Source organism: Daktulosphaira vitifoliae, unplaced genomic scaffold (genome assembly GCF_025091365.1).
Source record: "Daktulosphaira vitifoliae isolate Bord-2020 unplaced genomic scaffold, ASM2509136v1 Scaffold_5, whole genome shotgun sequence".
NCBI lineage: Eukaryota > Metazoa > Arthropoda > Insecta > Hemiptera > Phylloxeridae > Daktulosphaira > Daktulosphaira vitifoliae.
In genome coordinates, this window is record NW_026099576.1 from 11145029 (window position 1) to 11164318 (window position 19290).

Below are 19290 nucleotides of genomic sequence, written 5' to 3' on the forward strand. Positions count from 1 at the left end.
GTCGTTACCTTTTAGAGCGGCGTTCGCTCAGTTTTATGAATTAAAATAATAAATATTTCATTATGTAGTTGATTCTTTTGAAAGGTCACTACTATTTGCATTGACCTTTTTGTTACACCACGTAGGATAATTAATCATCGAAAACGATGCAATTGAAATAAAAACAAATCAGATTTATTTTATTACTTTTATAATCTCGTGTATATTTTCATTAAATCTTTTTTTTTTTTTTTCATATATGTTTTCATTTTTAACAAATTAACCAAGTCCTGAAAATAGGATAATTATTACAAAAAAATTCTGTACAAGACTAAAAAAAAAACCTAACGTTTATTTTACAATGCGTATAGAAATATCTAATATTACGTGTAGTATCTAAAAAATATATATAAATATATAATTACGGTATACAAAGTTATATTTTTAAAAATTAATATTTTTTTTATCATTTTATTTGAATTTTAAAGTTGCGTTTATAAGATAATAACATTATCATAGTCATAACAGAGAGAAAAAAAAAATGAGAAATGTAACAAAAATAATATCATGTCAGATAATAATATTAAATATTATATCACAGGCCAACAGTAAACATTAATACAATGGCGTTTATTACTGAGAGCAAATACACATTAAAAACATTACACTTATTTGCAATCCGAGTTACCGAGTCCAAAGACCTACCTAGGCCTGTGAGTGTTTAACACTATTGTGTATTTTTTACTATTTTGAGTGAAGCTCGTTTCTACGGTTTATTTTTTTTTTTGTGTACGCTAACGTAGGAAATATATATTTGTAAATATATACGTTTGCATAGCGCTCTTTGGCCCATTATCCAACCAGACTAGATAAAAATTACATAAATTAAACAGGCACACCTAATAAGTCGTACGTTTTAATTTATTTTTTTCCATAATTTTATAATTATAAATAAATATGTTTATAATGATGATAAATTATATAGGAATGTACACTTATAATGTAAATTATATTTATATACCATATCAAAAAAAAAAATAATAATAATAATAATAAAGTATAATTATCGTATTGAGGTTGTCGGTGATAATATATGAAGGGTACTTCGCAACATTTTACATCTTATTGTTTGTTACTTTTTTACATGTTATACATCATATAAGGAACTTAATCGGTATACATAATGTTTTTGTTTATCTTACCCCACGACTGTTTTCGATTCATTAAACAATAACGTAATACAATACAATACATATTACTGACAAAGGGGTACAGTCTTTTTTTTCCCATTATTATTCATATATATATTTATATATATATATATTATACCATTTTTTGAAGATATTATTCGTTCAGTCTTTACGCAAGAAAATTTTATACCCTTATTGACAAAAAAAAAAAATAAATAACATTATTTTCTTTTTGATACCTAAGTAATCAAAAATTTAATTCTTCGTGCGTTTTTATCTTTTTTTTTTTCATTATTTTTTATTATCACAATATTTCACAGCCAACACAAAAAGCTACACGCACGAATTAAAAAAAAAAAAAAGTTGGATTTTTATCTTAAAATTTCTGTTTTTTTTTTTTTTTTATATCCAACTTATCTCGATTCACGTTAACAGTGTGGTGTTTCGAGCAGATCGATAATAAAACGAAATTATACCCGACAAATATAATCAAAGGTAACGAATAAAATGTTTGCCGAATACAAAAAAAATGGCCGTCGAGTATTACTCACGTTTTTTACAATAAAAAAAAAAATTGCCGAAACGCGTATTTATACAACAGGCAATTTTTCACGACGAGTCAACACCAACATATATTTTATAATAACTATAAATACATGTAAATCATTTTTTATGGTTGAGTATTAAACGTGCAAATCCAAAGTTTTTTTTTTTTCTTTTGTTTTTCTATCACAAATTAACAATACGAGACTACTTCTCGTGCTTAGTGGAGTTTATCAACTAATTTAAAACACAATAGTACAATAATAATAAATCCTCATTTAACAACAACCCGTATACAACCCCTACATCGCAGCCCCCGGGGTATCAACCGCGTGCAAGTCTCGCTCGGGCCGGGGCGGCCGTGCCTTCTTCCGCCGCAGCGTGTGTCCTCCGTGGCCGTCCCGTCGTTCAGAACATGTACGTCGGCGTCAATATATTGTTAATGGGTTCGGTAATGCGGCCCAACGTTTTGGCCGGTTTGCCACCGTAGTCGCTACGGAGAACGGCCGCGATGGTGCCGTTGAAGCCCCAGAGAGCGGGCGTAGGAGCGGCCACGGCCGTCTGAGGTAGAGGTAGCTGCTGTTGCTGGTCGTTCATCCTTTTGTTGTTGTTATATTCTTGTTGGTGGTGTTGCTGGTAGTGGTTTTGATGGAGGTGTTGCTGGTGCTGCTGCTGCTGCTGTTGTTGGTGATAATGGAGATGTTGTTGCTGCTGCAATTGCTGTTGTTGATGTTGGTGGTGGTGGTGGTGATGGTGGTGGTGCTGTTGTTGTTGTTGTTGTTGTTGTTGTTGGATATGAGATTGTTGTTGTTGAAGTTGAGACATTTGCAGGTGTTGAGGTTGCGGCTGTTGTTGGGTTTTACGTTTTAGTTTGACTTGGCAACAAGAACACCCTTTTGAAACTAAACAGAGACATAAAAAACAAAATCATAAGCAATTTGTTTTTTCTTAAAATATATATTTTAACGATTAAATGCTTTTTAATACTTATAGTATACCACAGTGTATGCATAGAACAATCGGATGTCTTTTATTACCATATTTATAACCGTATGAGACACTGAAAACCTATTTGGATATCTAACGAGAGTAACAAATTAACTACAGTCCCTATTTTAAATTACTCCTCTGGACCCAACAGTAAACACGTAGTCTCCGAAAAAGGTTTTAAGGAAAATTAAACGATCACACGGTATTTACAACGTAGGTTTATCTCTTTCCATACCATTACTGTAACGGAGGACATCCGTAAAAAAAAAAAAAAGCTAAATCCTAGATTTCTACTTTTTATTATGTTTGAGGCCATTTAATACGAAAACTTTATTGCAATCCCTATACAAATACCACCAATAATCGGTCTATACTTTAAAATATATTACTGTTCTTTTGATAAAACAATGACATAGTAAATTATCGTTAAAGGTTCGCTATAAAACCACCGCACGTTATGATAATATTAAAGTGGTTTTTATCGTTCAGACAATCGCGACGGCCGCCTGTGTGTGTAGGACGACGACGCGACACGCTATTTGTTTAGAGTCGAATGCGTTCTGAACTTTAATCGAAATAGGTAAAAAAGCGTACGCGTTCAAAAACGATTTAGTATTATTTTACTACGGCCGAGCATGCAAAGTAGTCACAAAGCACATGTATAAATTACACAGCGTTTGTTTTAGGTTTAATAATTATTATTGCCGCTTTTAGTATCATTAAACGTGCGAGCAAACAGAATTATTGTCGTTATTTTCGAGCATGGACCCGACTAAATGCGCGTTTCAATCTATAAAATGAGTAAACGCCTAATAATGAAAACTTACAACAGTCCACACAATTACTATAAGGTTCCCACAGTTCAACAGAGAACACAGATGCGATTGTTTCATCGTGTAATTTAATTGTTTTAAAAGAAAAAAAAAGCACCATGTGTTTCGTTTCTCGTGTTATACTTAATTTTTTTAATGTCTCTGTGTGCGAGAGAGAGAGAGAAGGAGAGACGACACTACAACAGAATCTAGAAATACGATACCATTGGCCAGACATATTGTAAAAGTCGACTACAATCGAACACCACCACATTATTAATACTAATTATTATTATATTAAAATTTGCTTTGTGAAATTCTAGGAGCCAACAACCCGCCACGGACGCTTATACATTTTCAAACTCAATTCACCGCTTTGTATATGTATTTTATTTCTTTGGAAAATAATCATTTTTCCAGTCGACCGAATCGTGTAATGCAAAATTCCGAATAAATATAATACGGCCAGTATAATACATAATGGCACAGGAAAGACCCGACTGCGATGACACTTTATTATTATTGTATATAAAATGTGTAACGATGGAAAATTGTCGCAATAAATCGACCGGTCGTCGCCAGGCTGCTGCACAGTGTACACAATGTTTCATGTCTCGGGATGGCCAACCGAGAGAGGTGTAGGTGTGTATTATACATAATAGTCAAATGGAGGACGTGCTGCCAAATTGTAAAAGATTTTTAAAGACCGTCGGCGATGACGCACCCGGGAGACCAACAAAAATAATGTTATGTGCGTATAAAATATTGGAAATTGTCGACAAAAGACCTTCTCCGACCAAACGCGTTCAGCGCATCGCACTGGCGGCGGTGCACATGCGATTGTTGTTATTATTGAACACAAGGTGAAATGTACCGGCAGAAAGAAAATGGCGATGGAATTCGCCAAGAAGGAATAATAATAATGGCAGCCATTACAGTAAAGTATTGTGTTTATCGTCGTACTGCGAAATTCGGGTCTCCGCAGAACACTGTGCCGGCGCACATTATGCATTTTCAAATGAGATGGAAGAGGAAGTCGGACAGAGATATTTACGGACAAACAAGACAAAGAAGAATATCGCTGTACGTTTTCGCGAAATTATTAAAAAAAAAAAAAAAACCTGCACGCTGCGGAGGTTCGCTCGCGGTTTCCTTTTGTGCGGTCCGTGAATGTGGTAAAAAGGTTCCGTCTGGAGAAAATAGTTATAGCGGAGCGGTAAAAAATCTCGGCGGCTTCGACGAAATGGGCAAACGCAGCAGCAGTCATATTTTTTACGCGTTATAAACGCGACAAAGTGTCGGGTTTCCTATTTTATACGCTCTCAGTAAACAGGAAATCCAAAGAAGGCGACCGCCGCCGCCGCCGTCCAGTNATCCAAAGAAGGCGACCGCCGCCGTCCAGTCGCATCTGGTCGTGTGCACCACCTGGCCCGGAGTGTGTGTAATGTACACAATTTTCTTGTACACGCTATGCGCATTAAAAAAACAACAGCCCGCCGTTCCGTGTAATATTATAACAGAGACGGTCACGACGCGGACGAGAGAGCAATGTGCAGCACTACGATTGGCCTGTGCATTGATTTTAATGAGGTCCAAACTACTGAAAATTAATATAAACGACATGTGCGCGCGCGGCACAAGGCACAGCGTTTAGGAAATTAAAGCAAATCGAGTATGATGAAAAATTAGGGTCAAACGCCGCCGGGCAGGAGACGAACATTGCGAGGGCCGTATTAAGCTCACACGATGCACGACCGTAGTAGTCGTTAAAGGGGCAATTTCAATTTTTTATCTTTTTTAAATACCTCGCAAGAGGGGACCCGCCGATCGACTGTGGGAAACGTGACAAGTGAAAATATCGATACGATGAGATAATCGTAAATTGGAAAACGCTCACAGCGCACAATATTCTCAACGGTTTGCCGCACATAGTCGTACAACGACTTCACTGAAACGCTGTGTAAATTTCGGTAAAAACTTTTTTACCGCACCTAATCTAGCCCCAGCAGTCGTCAAAACAATTAACGAGCGACGGGTCGAAAAATAAATTACCGAACGATGTACGAGAATAACTCCAAACATACAACACACGGAGTAGTAAGCGCTGTCGGTGTACAGTAACAAAAAACACAATATCTGTGCGTATAAAATATTCGCAGGCGGTACAGACACGCACAATGGACGTGCCGGAGTAGTATCCGTTTCACACGGGCTAAATGTGACACCATTGTGCGAGTTTTTTTTATGTATTATGCATACACTACTACGGCTATTATTATTATTATTATTATTACATTGGTCGAAAGAGCTCAACGGGCCGCAGCGTCATGAGTCATGCCGGCCGAATTTCTACACAAAGTAATGGTGTCGGGGGTTTTTTTTTTGGCGTATCGACACAATGTTTTTTATTTTTTTAATCGTTTGTTTTCACGGACTCGCTGCTCTTCTTCACGAATGATGACCGCCGCGGTGGTCGATGAACACAAACTGATAATTGGGAATGTGATCGCGCCAGGTCCGGACACAAGTGATGTTATTTTTATCGAACCAAAGTCGTCGACGGTCGTTTGGAACAATAAATCGGAACGTGGATTGAAAAAACAAAAACATAATAATACTAATTATGCCTACTACAAATTCCGAACGGAGCCATCGTGTGTTCTCATGAGAATAATTACAATTATTACAATAATGATAAATTGTTACGCCCATTTTATGATTACAATGTTCAAATCGTTTAATTATTACACATTGCTATTATCCAAACTAACGACGACCGGAGGCGTTATTTCTATTGTGTTTTTTAGCACGCGAGATTCAGGCTAGGCGCGGAAATATTCGAAAAAAAAAAAAAAAGCCAATAACAAGGTCGTTTTAATGTTAGAATTGCCCGTGAGAGTTGAAAAACTTTTGGTTTGCCCGAGTTGATGTATGTATTTTTTTTTTTTTAAGGAACGCAATAACTTCCCAATAGTTTACAACAATAGCCGTTTTGCACCGGTGTAATTTTTAGGAAAAAAAAAACAAACCCTCCTGCGCGTTAAAAAAACAACACCATTTGCCACACATGTGTTGATAAGCGTGACTATCCACAAAAATTCTCTAAAAACAAAAAACCTACATAATTTATGTGTATAGATAAAAATGAAAAAACAACTTCCGTTTCTAAATATCATCGCTTTGTAGACGGGGATGACAAAAAATAAATTAACATTTATTTTCAATGCGAAACAAACCGGTAGAGATTAGTCACAGTACTAAAATAATTAATTCTCTCTCTCTCTCTCTCTCTCTCTTACTATCATTAAAAAAGTCGTTTCAAAGTCAATAAATTAATGTTAATCCCGAATAGAACCAAAAAAATAAATTTTACTTACGAGTCGTTGGATAATATATTTATGCAATAAAAAGCAAAATATCTTTATTTATGCCAATAAAAATAATAATTTGGATTTTTATAAAATCTTCATGCATTCGATGGTAGCATAATTATAATATAAATTGTCATTATATTAATATATAATTGTCAAATATTTGCTATTACGAAAATTCAATTAAATATTCTAAGAAGTTTCTTAAGTGAAAAAATTAGGCGTACAAAAAGTACACATATCGACTATGTCTAATCGATCAATAAATCTTTTTCATTTAGTCTAATAAAATTAAAATTATAATTTATTTATTCAAGCTAGAGTGTAAAGAACTCTGCTTCGTGTCACAATAAATTATGAAATTACTTAAAGAAACGTTCATAAAGTTATTATTAAACTTCCTAAAAATATATCTTATGCAAATTCAATTAAAACATTTTTTAAATTATTTTCAGAAAGAACTTGAGAATTTATCTGGTAATTAAACTGAATTGCTGTCAATTTTAAAATAATTTATTATTAAATGAACAATTATTTTTATTTTTTGTTACTACAATACCGATAGATTTTTTATCGACTTGACAAATGCTCCAAACAAATCAAGAAAAACTTTATAAAAAGCATAACGATAATGGTTTTGTAAATCAACTTGTATTTTTGTTGAATTAGCTAATGTACATTTGGTACATTTTTCAACTACTGAAATGTTACTTGTATAAAAAGCTAAAATATATCAAATATTTTATTTATCTCATACACCTAAGTAAACTATTTGTATGGAATAAACAGTTTCTGATAAGTTTGATTTAGGACAGAACAATGAAAAAGAGGGCGAATCTCGAGCAATAAATCTACCAAATATTTTTCAAAAATAAGAACTCGGGTTTCCCATAAGATTCCTATTATAACCGTCATCTACTTTTTAGTATCAAAATTGAATTTTTATCATTTTTCGGCTTACCGGTCAAGTGAGTTTTATCCGTTGGTAAGGCAGCCGTCATCATCGGCGGCGGTAGGCTAGCCGGCAGGTGTTGCTGATATTGTTGTTGTACCATATCCAGCGTACGTTTGCCGTCGTGGTGTTGGAGTTCGGCGCTGGAACCCAACGGAGGCCACTGGGATGCACCCGCGGCCGCGGCCACGGCTCCAGCAACCATACCATACGCAGTCGAAGCGGTCACGCCTGGAGCGGGCCCGGCATAGGGTTTTTTGGCCGGCGGTGGACCGTCGATGGACGTTGTATCCGCACCACCGGAAGGTACCGATCTTGCGGCCATCCTGCGACTACCGGACGAAGACGACACCGTAGCGGCGGTCGGCATATTGTTGACGAACAGCGGTCGCGTGCGGCTTTCGGCTTTGCGGTAGTACGACGGGTGGATCATGAGCAACGGTTCGATCTTGCCGCCGGTCGGTGGTTTGGCCGAACTGGGCATTTCGTACTCGACGCTGCAATCCACATGAAGGGGCACATGGAAATCCTTTGCGCGGTACGAGCCCGAGGAGGCTACGACCGATGGAGTCGCTCCGGGACTGGGGTACGGGTCGTAGCTGGCAGACTTGTTGTAGCACGTCGTGGCGTTTAACGCCATCGCACTTGACACTCCCGCACTGGCACAGAATCACAAAACACTCGCTATGTAAATCTTACGGTTACCGTTTGTTTCCTCCTGAGACGGTCATAAGGGCGAACAACACTTAATGCCGCGGCGCACCACAAACAATATAATTAAATGGTACAGATAAATTCGTAAAATTAGGTATCGCACGAGTATTCGGCGACAATCAGTGACACACTCGTACAACAAAACAGTGAACAGCTGGACGACGGACACCGGACTGGAGTCGCTCCTTCGGTATATTCGACGATAGTGAACAATTTCAACCGAGTCGTCGACGGTGGCGCTACTAGCGGTCGTCGGTCGGAGCAGACCCACTAGACGGCTTCAGACAACGTTTACGGCGTTAATAATCGTTATTATTATTGTTGTTGATGATGTTATTATTATTATCTACCGTTTACCGATCCGCTGTTTCGACCAAGTCGTTTACATCCCACACGACGATGTGCCTTTATTAGTTAATCATTAAAAATTCTATTATATTCACTTTAAATAAAATATTCATAATCAGTTTAAAAACAGATTTATTTTTATTTTCTCTGTTTCCAACGAATTTTCTGTGGAAAATCGGATTTTCGATGGTAAAAAACACCGACTAAACGAATTTGGACTTGCGAATCCACTCAGCTCTGTCTTTTGTTTGTTTTTTAATAATGTCAATTAAACGGAATTAAATAAGAACTTGTACTGTAAAATTTCTATGGAACGAAATAAAATATAATAGGCATAGCGTACCGCAGTTATAACGCTTAATTGTAATCGGTTTAATATTATTATTTTTTTTTTTGTCGGTCAAGAAGAACTCGATGAAAATAAATCTGTAATTAAAATTATCATTGATGCCCACCGTTCCTTTCTGTCATACCGCATTTTATTATGTAAATGCTGAATGTGCATTGTGATCGTTTGTTCGCTTTCTCCGTAAACGTGTTTACTGGGAATTTGTTGAATTTTCGTACACTATAAATTCTGCGGACCGTAAAATCCAACTGAGAGTAAGCTGCGTCGGAAGACATCTCATAAAAATGGGCGGCCAACGATTCGCTTGCAGTGCTTTTTGCAAATAAATCGAAGTCATCCTAAGTAATCCTAAGTATAAGACAGATATCTGCGAATCTCAAACGGTACGACCGTGAGCGGGTTTACTGTATTGCACTAGAGCTCCGAAAATAATTCACAAATAAACTACTAGGTAATAATTACTAATTAAACAAAAAAAAACTCGACACGCTGTTATCGTATGCAACACACGAACTGCCAATTAGCGTTTGCGGTATTTGGCATAATGAGTATTTTTTGGTAAGTTAACAGTAAGCACATTACGTACATACGTATCATATTATAAATAAATTTCATTAAAACACACCGACGTTGTTTATATTTTCATGTGTCAATAAATTTAAATTGCTAATTTATTATTTATACAGAGTGACTCACTCGAAAGTCTTTTGTTTTTGTTTTATTGATGCATAGAAAATGAGCTGCCGTAATAATGTATTCCGCTGCCGACTGATTTTCAACACACACTTTTAAATAGTTTGATTTATTCAAAAGCGAATTCAAATGTCCTGCAATAACACAAACGCGATTAATCGTCCAAATGGTTTTTATATTGTTACTTTGTTGAATAACAGAGAAAGGTCTTTTGTTTGTTACTCTGAAATCACTAATGTTCACACGGTGTCTTTGAATAATCACGTTAACTGTTGATAAACCCACTGCATTCGAACCAAAAAAGTACAAGTTGAATTTTTTTTATTTAATCAATTAGTTTATATAATTTTAGATATTTAATTGACTTCGTACATAATATTGAGAAAAGTACATTCATACAACATGATTTGTAAATGTTGAGCTTTTTATCATTGTTTACTAAACGATTATATCACTTGCAGTAAATACTAGAACGATAATGAGTAGTAAATTTGATATTATAAAGCGAACCAAAAAAATGTGCACAGAATGTTCAGCTTTATTTTTTGAAAATGTCAAAATAGCTTCCGGTTAGAACAGTTTGACGAAACCCCGTTTCATTTTTTGCACGAATATATATATATATAAATACACTAAAAATATAATTTTCATTTATTACTTCCATTAATTCTAAGTCGATTCCGAGTATTTTAATAAGATTTTCTTATAGATTTCGCTCGAAATCAAACTGTATTTACTTTTGTTGTTTACAGAATTATTTTCAATCGTCGCGTTGTTTGTGACAAAAACTAACTCGGTGTTTTGTTGTGTGGGTATGCTTACTTTTGACAGGTTTCAGGATATGAAATAAATACGAGAGCATAAGAAAAGTGTATTGATTTTTTTGTTTCCTTTCCGTCCGTGTAAGGTGACGCGTGATCGTTGCAGAGGCCTTTGACACATGATGCGACACACGCACTGCGGGACCCATAATGACATGTAACCAGTAACAGGACGCAACCCAAAGGGCTCCGTGGAAAAAAAAAGGAAACTAATACATAATGCCACACAATAGTATCACATGGTGTTGGGATCCACCTGCGGCCAATGTTCTACGGGACGGGAGAAGAAAGAGATGTTACGCAGTTGCACAGCTCCAATTGCGTTTGGACACATTTTTAATTTAATCACCGGCTACCCTTCTCTGAATTACTTTGCACGACATAAAAAACACCCTACTTACCGGTTATAATTATACTTGTGCGTAAAACGAGCTCATTGTTCTGCCTTTGCTGAAAAATGCTTCTCATCAAATACACAGTTTATTTTTTTCTTTTTTAGACTGTACGAGAAGAAGAAAAAAACGAGTTCGCAAAAAACATTGCCTTATCGGATTTCTCTAACGTTTGTTTGTACTTTTCTCATTAATTTGTATACCTCGAGTTTATATATAAATGGAAAATGGAATTTTTTATTTTTAATAAGAACTGTTTAATTATTTTTAAGTAACCTTGTACGTGCTAGAGAAAATAATTAAAATATACCGAAGACGTGACCGAACCGGAGTCGCGTTTAATGTATTCTCAAGTAATTACTAAGTGTATACAGTCCGAAACATAACGTCTGGCGGAATTGTTGCGCCAACCTTTTGTACAATAAATTCAATTTGAAAATTCGTTAGTACACTTCTAGTAGTGTTCATAGTGTCGAAGACGTTTTATTTCAAACGAATAGATTGATCGATCCAACGGTTTGGTTTTTATAAAAATTTAAATATGTACAAAAGTAATATTAGAAAAAAAAAAAAAGAGACAAAATAATACCATCCGACTAACTCATAGTAATTAATCGTTCGAATGAAGTCGAGTGGCGCCGCCGCGCCATACTACAAACCCTTTTATCAAGAACATTATTATTTTTTAATTGAAACGCTGTACGTTTTATCGTGTACAATAAATTATAGTTATGAAATGTTTGACATAAAATCCGTTTACAGAAAAACTACTATCCGGTTCCAATTTTCTGCCCATTTTCTTGCTGTGCATTGATATTCGCTCGGTATCGCAATAGAAAATATGTAATTTTATGGAGTGTTATACAGAGTACAAAACGAGCACTATACCTATTGATTTCCCATTAAAATAAAAAAACCATATGGTTGTCCTTTCGGTATTTTTCTTAATTCATGTTGTTCACGTTCTCAAAGACCGTCTCAGTACCGTTCTTATAAATTTTACATCCGAGCCACTCAACCAGAATGTATTTCTTCATTCATTATTATTTTTTATACGGAAAATAAACAGCAGGAAGTAGCCACGTGCATGCACATATACCGTCGGTTACTGTTCGGCGGACCACCGTCCGTGTGATACACGGTTGAATACACAAAAGTTTCTTCGAGCATGATTGAACATTTCTTTATAAATCATACACAATATTTGGTCGTGGGAATTTCGTAACTTCCCTGATAAAGTACTGACTTACGATTAAACACACGTGCGCTCACATTATATCAACTTGGCACGTACACACGTTGCCTTTTGGCACGACATTTAAGTCTATAAAAAATACTAAAAATACGTCTCTTAACAACGTTTCGAATTAAACCGATTCATAATTACGATTGCTTAACATCTCCTTGCCATGCGCCTGGACCATTAAAAATAAGTCTGCGCCCAAACAAGAAATAAAAATGACACTTTTTTTTTGACATAATTTAGAGAAGAAAAAAAGCGACGTCGTCGGACACCTACTTAATTCGTTTATAATGTGCACCGTTATTGCCAAAAGTTAAATCTAACGTTTGGTTTCCTTAAAAAATAAATAAAAGTCGTTTATCTGTACGGCTAGTTGGAAGCGTGCAAGTATTTTATGTTTTATTTTTGTTCGGCCCGTTACGGTGGAGAGCGTAGGACTCAAGAGTCGCAGTGTAATTACGATTCGATGAGTGTTTTGCATGTTTTTTATGTTTGTGCGTGTGTGTCTGCTAATCATCGGTTCGTCTGCCGACGGAACTCAAGGCACGTAAATCGTTATCGTAAATAAAGACTAGACCGTATCTCTGTGCTTTTAGTCGAGGCCGCCTTCGAGTAAAACGATTTCGAAAACGTTTCATTATATCCGAACCTTTTCATTCCTAATGGGGCGGGTCTTAAAAATTGGTTTTTGAGGGATTTATAATCTAAAAGACGCGTTTTTTTCCCTCTTGTGATGTTTTCCACGCTATTTAAGACCGACAACAGATGTTTTTCGGATACAAATCACTATAACGCCGCACCGGCCTTCGAATAACATGTAACGCCGGATTTAGTTTTCGACGGTTCTCCGGCGAATCATGCGAATCGCCACCGTCACCAGGGCAGAACCACTTCATTATTTTTTTAGCGTCCGGGACTGCGGATGAGTAACCGCGATGATGAGATACCCGTGTTTTGGTGGTGGCAAACCATTAAAATGAATTTATAACGTTTTTTATTGTTCTTTCGGAAAGCAACATTTTCATTGGGTTTTGCACGAACGGTCTAGCCGAAATTCAAATTTAAACAACAGCAATTAAGGAATATAAAGTCAATGATTATCGTTGAACTGCTATCAGTCGTCCATCATCACTTTTGTTTGATACTAGCCATTTAGAAAGGTCANTTCCTTAATTGCTATATTCCTTATATAAAGTCAATGATTATCGTTGAACTGCTATCAGTCGTCCATCATCACTTTTGTTTGATACTAGCCATTTAGAAAGGTCATTCCAAAATTTGTGTGCGTACATACGCTAATTAAACCGAACAATTCAAAGTGCGCTCCGACTAATTGTGGAATTTGTTAATCTTAACGACCATTAAGTTTGAATAAAGTGAACTCGGCGAAGAGTCAGGTCGGGTTTGGGCGCACCAACGTGTGTTTGTATATTTAATCGATAAATATCTAGATTACATAAAAATTACTAAGAATTTAAACCGAAAACAAAGGTTCGTGTCGATACTGTCTATTGTATGAATGAAGAATAGGTACTTATTGTTTTTCATCAAGTTAATACAGAGGATAATAATTATTGCCAAGGTTATCAGCCATAAGCTGTTTGAACGATACAATTATAATTGTACCACGAGTTGTTGTTTATTCGAAAATAGGCATAAATGTATAGGCGATGTGTATTAATTCAATGAGATAACGAAATCTCATAATCGAAAAAACATTAAAAAGAGAAAATACATTTCGAGAATGGAGTACCGTGCACTTCATGGTTTGTTTTTATTAAGCCATCGTAAATTAGACATAATTAATGTCAAGAGCTTGTCATTTGTTGAATTTCAATAATAAGAGTAATCTAATTTACCACGGTCGTCTGCAACACTATGACTTTTTTAAGCACTGTAGCATATACTTCAAGTACTTCAATACTCATTTACTGCACTGCATTTACATTCACTACATTTAGGTTATTACGTAAAAAAGTCTACATATTACATCACACGTAATACTTGTAAAGTGACAATATTGTTGTCATATGATAACAGTACATTATTCCAAGCGGCTAAGGGTGTGACACTAATATCACATTAATATTGTATAGCAAGTGTTACGATTAAAACTAAAAATAAGATATCTAAACGGGTTCATCAGATATAAGTAATCAAAGTTTGTAGTCAACATATCATATCTTATGTATCCAAAGATTTACAAGGAAAAATATATTTTTATTGTAATCAACGTCGCGGCTGAGAATTGAGCAAAAAAAAATAATAATAAATCTCAATACGTTCAAATTGAATGCTAGAAAAAATCTTTTGTGTGCAAATCTATAAAGTAGTGGAACGTTTGAATTTACAAATAGCTATGAATCACCATTTTGATATGCTTTCATAAAAGGCTCACGTTACCCTCGGCTCTCGAGGATACAATAAGGTTTTTGATATGTTCAATTCACATAGTATTTCAGTGAAATTATCAGCAGGGAATCTTATATTTGAAAAACACATGAAAAAATAAAATCGAAATGTGTATTTGTGTGTGCTATGCTCAATTCACGGCACGTTTAATTCTATACTCAATTAAAATTATGGCAAACATGCTGCACAAATTCCTCAGAAAGGGACAATGATTAACACGCCCACTGTGTAATGACTGCGTGACCGTGTGGATAATTAATAAGTCGATTAAGCCAATACAAACAAAACTGTACAATTAGACACTATTATGCTCTATGGGTACCCACGTTATTACCATCGCAAACTTTTCAAGAAAATTATAATAAAAAATTCGAAAAGCAGACAATAAAAAATTTACTGTTACATGAAATATGATTTTTTGTAAATCGATTGCAAACAAAAATTTAATTATAAAAATATTGAAGATATATTTTAGCGTGATGGAAATCTATATTCATTTGATTAATAAACGCGAAGAATCAAAGAGTTAATTAATAATTGTAAAAAACATGTTTATTTCAGTTATAGATGCCATATTTTAATTAAATCAAGTAATTTCAATCGTTCAATCAATATTAATTAATAGATAAAATGAATACAAAACTGTATTTTTTACACAGTTATTATGTAAGCTTCGATTTTTTGAAGATAATAACTGATATAATGATAACAGATGAAAGATACAAAACCAAACGCGATTGTTTAAAATAACAACAATATATTTTCTTTCTAAATGAAATACGAAAACTTAAAACATATTTTACAACAAAATTAATTTCAATCTATCGATAAACACAATTAAATTTCTAATAGGAAAAATATTTAAAATACTACTAAACCTTTTATAAACTCAATTTACATAAAAGTGTATGTACAGGCATAGCAATTTTGATGTAATATGATACATTCTAAACAATTGTTCGTTGTCATTGACTATCAAATAAATAATTATAATAAAAAGATGTGTATATCATTCGGATTAAACAACGTTCACGTTAACCTAGACACTTGACGTTGACGATTTTGAAACGAGTGAATTTAATGTTAAACTCATAATGTTTATATATCGACATACTGTCGTCATTTTCAAACACATGGTGGTGTTTTTGTAAGTTGATATAATAGTTAGTTAAAAATAACGACATAATAAAAGCACAAAACTATGTATGTTCACAGGTGAATATGACACTTGAGGGTAGTCTAATTGAAAACTGTTCATGAAACATGCAATCACTTAATGAAACACAACATAATTAAATTCCTCAAATATAAATTGCTCAATGGTATTTCACAGCAACAACACAACACTCATTTTAGTTCACATTAAAGATAATGTAAAAAACACATAAATATTTTTGTAAGTATAGGCTCACGTTTAATCAGTTAATGCTACTACCTACAGATAAGAAACGTGTTGAACGTTAAATTGAAAAATTATTGAAAAAAATAAGTAGGCTAATGACTTTTTTTGATACCCGTTTTATCACTTTATTATATTAAATAACAATTTCTGTTCAAAATTGGGCATTAAACTCTAGCAATGAAATACAACAACGAACATAATGATTTTTGCAATTTAATTCAATGCGTTTTACCCTCGAGCAATAGTTCATAACGTATGAAGTTAATAGATGCGGAGTGACTGTTGATAAAAAATTGTATTTTTCGTGATGACAACCTGTATTTATCGACTTGATGAAGTTTATAATTTAATAAGTAGGGTAGGGCTCTCGATTATTTTGTCATTTCTTATATATTTCCAAATAGATTATGAAATGAACCGGCATTTAAAAAAATTGAAAACACGCGAGGGGATACCTGAAACATTCAATTATAGCGTCCTTTAATTAGAAACCGTGTGTATATGGATAGGAAATAATACACTTTTAAACCCATCGGGCGGTATACAGTTATGGCATGAGAATGAGAAACCATAGAATTAAGCATTGTATTTTACAATGTTATAGATAACGTCAAGGACGTCGCCAAAGGACGTGCGGTCGCAGTATTAATGCGTGACGCATGTGATGTCTGCACGGGTACCCATATAATAATGTAATATGTGCCATCGTTGGTTTCCTTTGTACATCGTTGCTGCAGTCCAAAATACCGCGTGTAAGCGCTTATTTATTGACCGGTCACCGTATAATAAACGCATTGTTTTCTCTCATTGTATCATTTTTTACCCGAGCAACATACTGAAAACACCGTCTACACGTATCTAATAATAATACATTATGCTATTCCTATTCTGTCGCAACATCGACACTGGTACGACAGACATTTTTTTTTTACTACGGCCCGTCATGCTCACGAGGGGGAGAACATGACAAAAAATATGTTTCGTAAGCCTCTCTGGTTTATTATATTATTATTAATCCGCCGACGAAGTCTATTCACGTATTTCATTTTGTATTATTTTATGTGCATTATATTATATACCTTTCCCGGCTAACATCCGACCTTTGCCGTGCGTTTCATACACAACGGTAAGAAGGTCTACTGCAATATCACATTCTATTCCTGTAAAACCTGATTAAGAATTCTCTAGCGTTCCATCGACAGTACCGGCAATTCCATTCATCTGTCAAATCGAAATTTTAAGCACATCTGCAGCAACTGCGCACAGGCGGAGGGGACGGACGCCCTAAATCGGTTTTAAAGGTGTCGGCCTCGTCCGGGCGGTTCTTTCGGACAAAGTTCTCACACACAAAGAGAAGACGCTCAACGCACACCCAGATGGTTTTTGTACAACCCCCGATCCTCCAAGACATGTCTTTTCATGTTTTAACCCCTTTGCCGAGGGTCGACCACTGCCAAAATGTAAATTGACCGAGAACACATTTCAATACAAAGTGACATGGTCCATTGGTTTTGCTGACGTTAAGAAGAACATAGAACAACAACAAAAAGGACTCGGGCGGCTCTTGTACGCCGACGTTTCGAAAAATATCTTTTCGGTAAGTACATAACAAGAGAGCACAACATGTGCAAAGGTTTTTAACATTCGCCGAGTTTAACCGCCCCCGTTCGGCGTTTCCACGCACAAATAATAATATGCTGATCGCGCAGCGCTATAAATTGAACTCTTTTTTTTTTTTTTTTTTTTTTTTTNGCGCAGCGCTATAAATTGAACTCTTTTTTTTTTTTTTTTCTGCTTTTCGACGTGGGTACCAATTGAAATTATATTTATACGCTGGTGTTATGATACGCGTGGTAATTTTATAAAACGGTCATTGGGCTTACGAAAATACGTTAGCACAATGAGCGCAGTGCATATTCTTTACACAATCGATGTGAAAAGCAAAGGCTAAGACGGATTTCGAAACTTTGAAATACATTCAAACGCAGTTAGAAAACAATCGGTGAATACAACGTAAACGATGACGGCACATTGTCATTACATTCGGATGATTTCAATTCACTGGCTAAGAGATAGACTGTTATTATTCCGTACTTATCGAGTTAAACGACCGACTCGAGGGTACTCGTATTGTTTAAATTAATCGGCTTGTTACTGCAACAATGCCGTTAATATTTTTCAATTAAAAACGTTTAAGATTTGATTCGGGAACGACAACGACGACGGGAATCCGGCACCGCCACTTGTATTATATTGTCCGCATGGCGTTAAATACCGCGATGCGACGATTACTGTACGCTTTGATCAATCAAAATCAATTGGTATGACAAAAAAAAATAAATAAAAAATTGAATCGCCCCATTCCACTCGGCCAACTGACTGCAGTCATTAGCAACGCTTTTTGTGTGCGTCGTGAGCACCGCGGGACCGTATAATACGCCCTCAGCTAAAAGCCGGATTCCGGATAATAGCGGGCCCGGGTAAACAATAACGATTGGCTAATTTTTATTTTTGGGGGACCAACAGCTGTTATGGTCGTTGGCAGAATAAAACATCGCGAATATCCTGCATGAAAATTTTTATTGAGTTTTATTAAAAAATTAACAATTTAGAGAGAACAATACATTATTGGACTGTAACGGTACTGTGATTACATTTTTTGTATGTCTTGTATGCAATGAAGAGCCAAAGTGATCTGAGACCGAGTCCTGGCGCCTTTGTCCCGCAATTCGTCCACGTGCTCCTTCAGTACTTTGTTTCGGTGGCCAATAAACGCCACCGCTTCGGCTTCGGTGAACTCGACGTAATGGCCCAAGCCCACACAAACTAAAAAAGTTTTGGGTTCGACGTTGGCTTGCATGTAAAAGTCACAGCCCACGTTCACCCGCGTCTTTAACGGCTTACCCGGTCGCTCGGCTGCCAATCGACTCATTGTTTTTATGGTGTTTTCCATTTGATTTAACTCTGAAATTTCTTGGTTAACCGTGTCTACGGCGTGATGGATTTGTTTCAGACTTTCTTTGAGCACATCGTTGATAAATGTTTCAAACTTGGCCACCCTTTCCACTGCCGTTCCCTC

At 35.6% G+C, this 19290-nt stretch overlaps 1 protein-coding gene across 1 annotated transcript; it reads right to left on the reverse strand.

Moving 5' to 3' along the window:
- Window positions 1–1551: 1551 nt before the first annotated feature.
- LOC126907800 (histone-lysine N-methyltransferase, H3 lysine-79 specific-like) lies at window positions 1552–9211 on the reverse strand. Its single transcript, XM_050689404.1, has 2 exons — window positions 7847–9211; window positions 1552–2614 (listed from the first exon to the last, which is right to left on the reverse strand). The coding sequence occupies exons 1-2, from the start codon at window positions 8475–8477 to the stop codon at window positions 2121–2123; spliced, it is 1125 nt and encodes a 374-aa protein (XP_050545361.1). The 5' UTR covers window positions 8478–9211; the 3' UTR covers window positions 1552–2120.
- Window positions 9212–19290: the final 10079 nt, after the last annotated feature.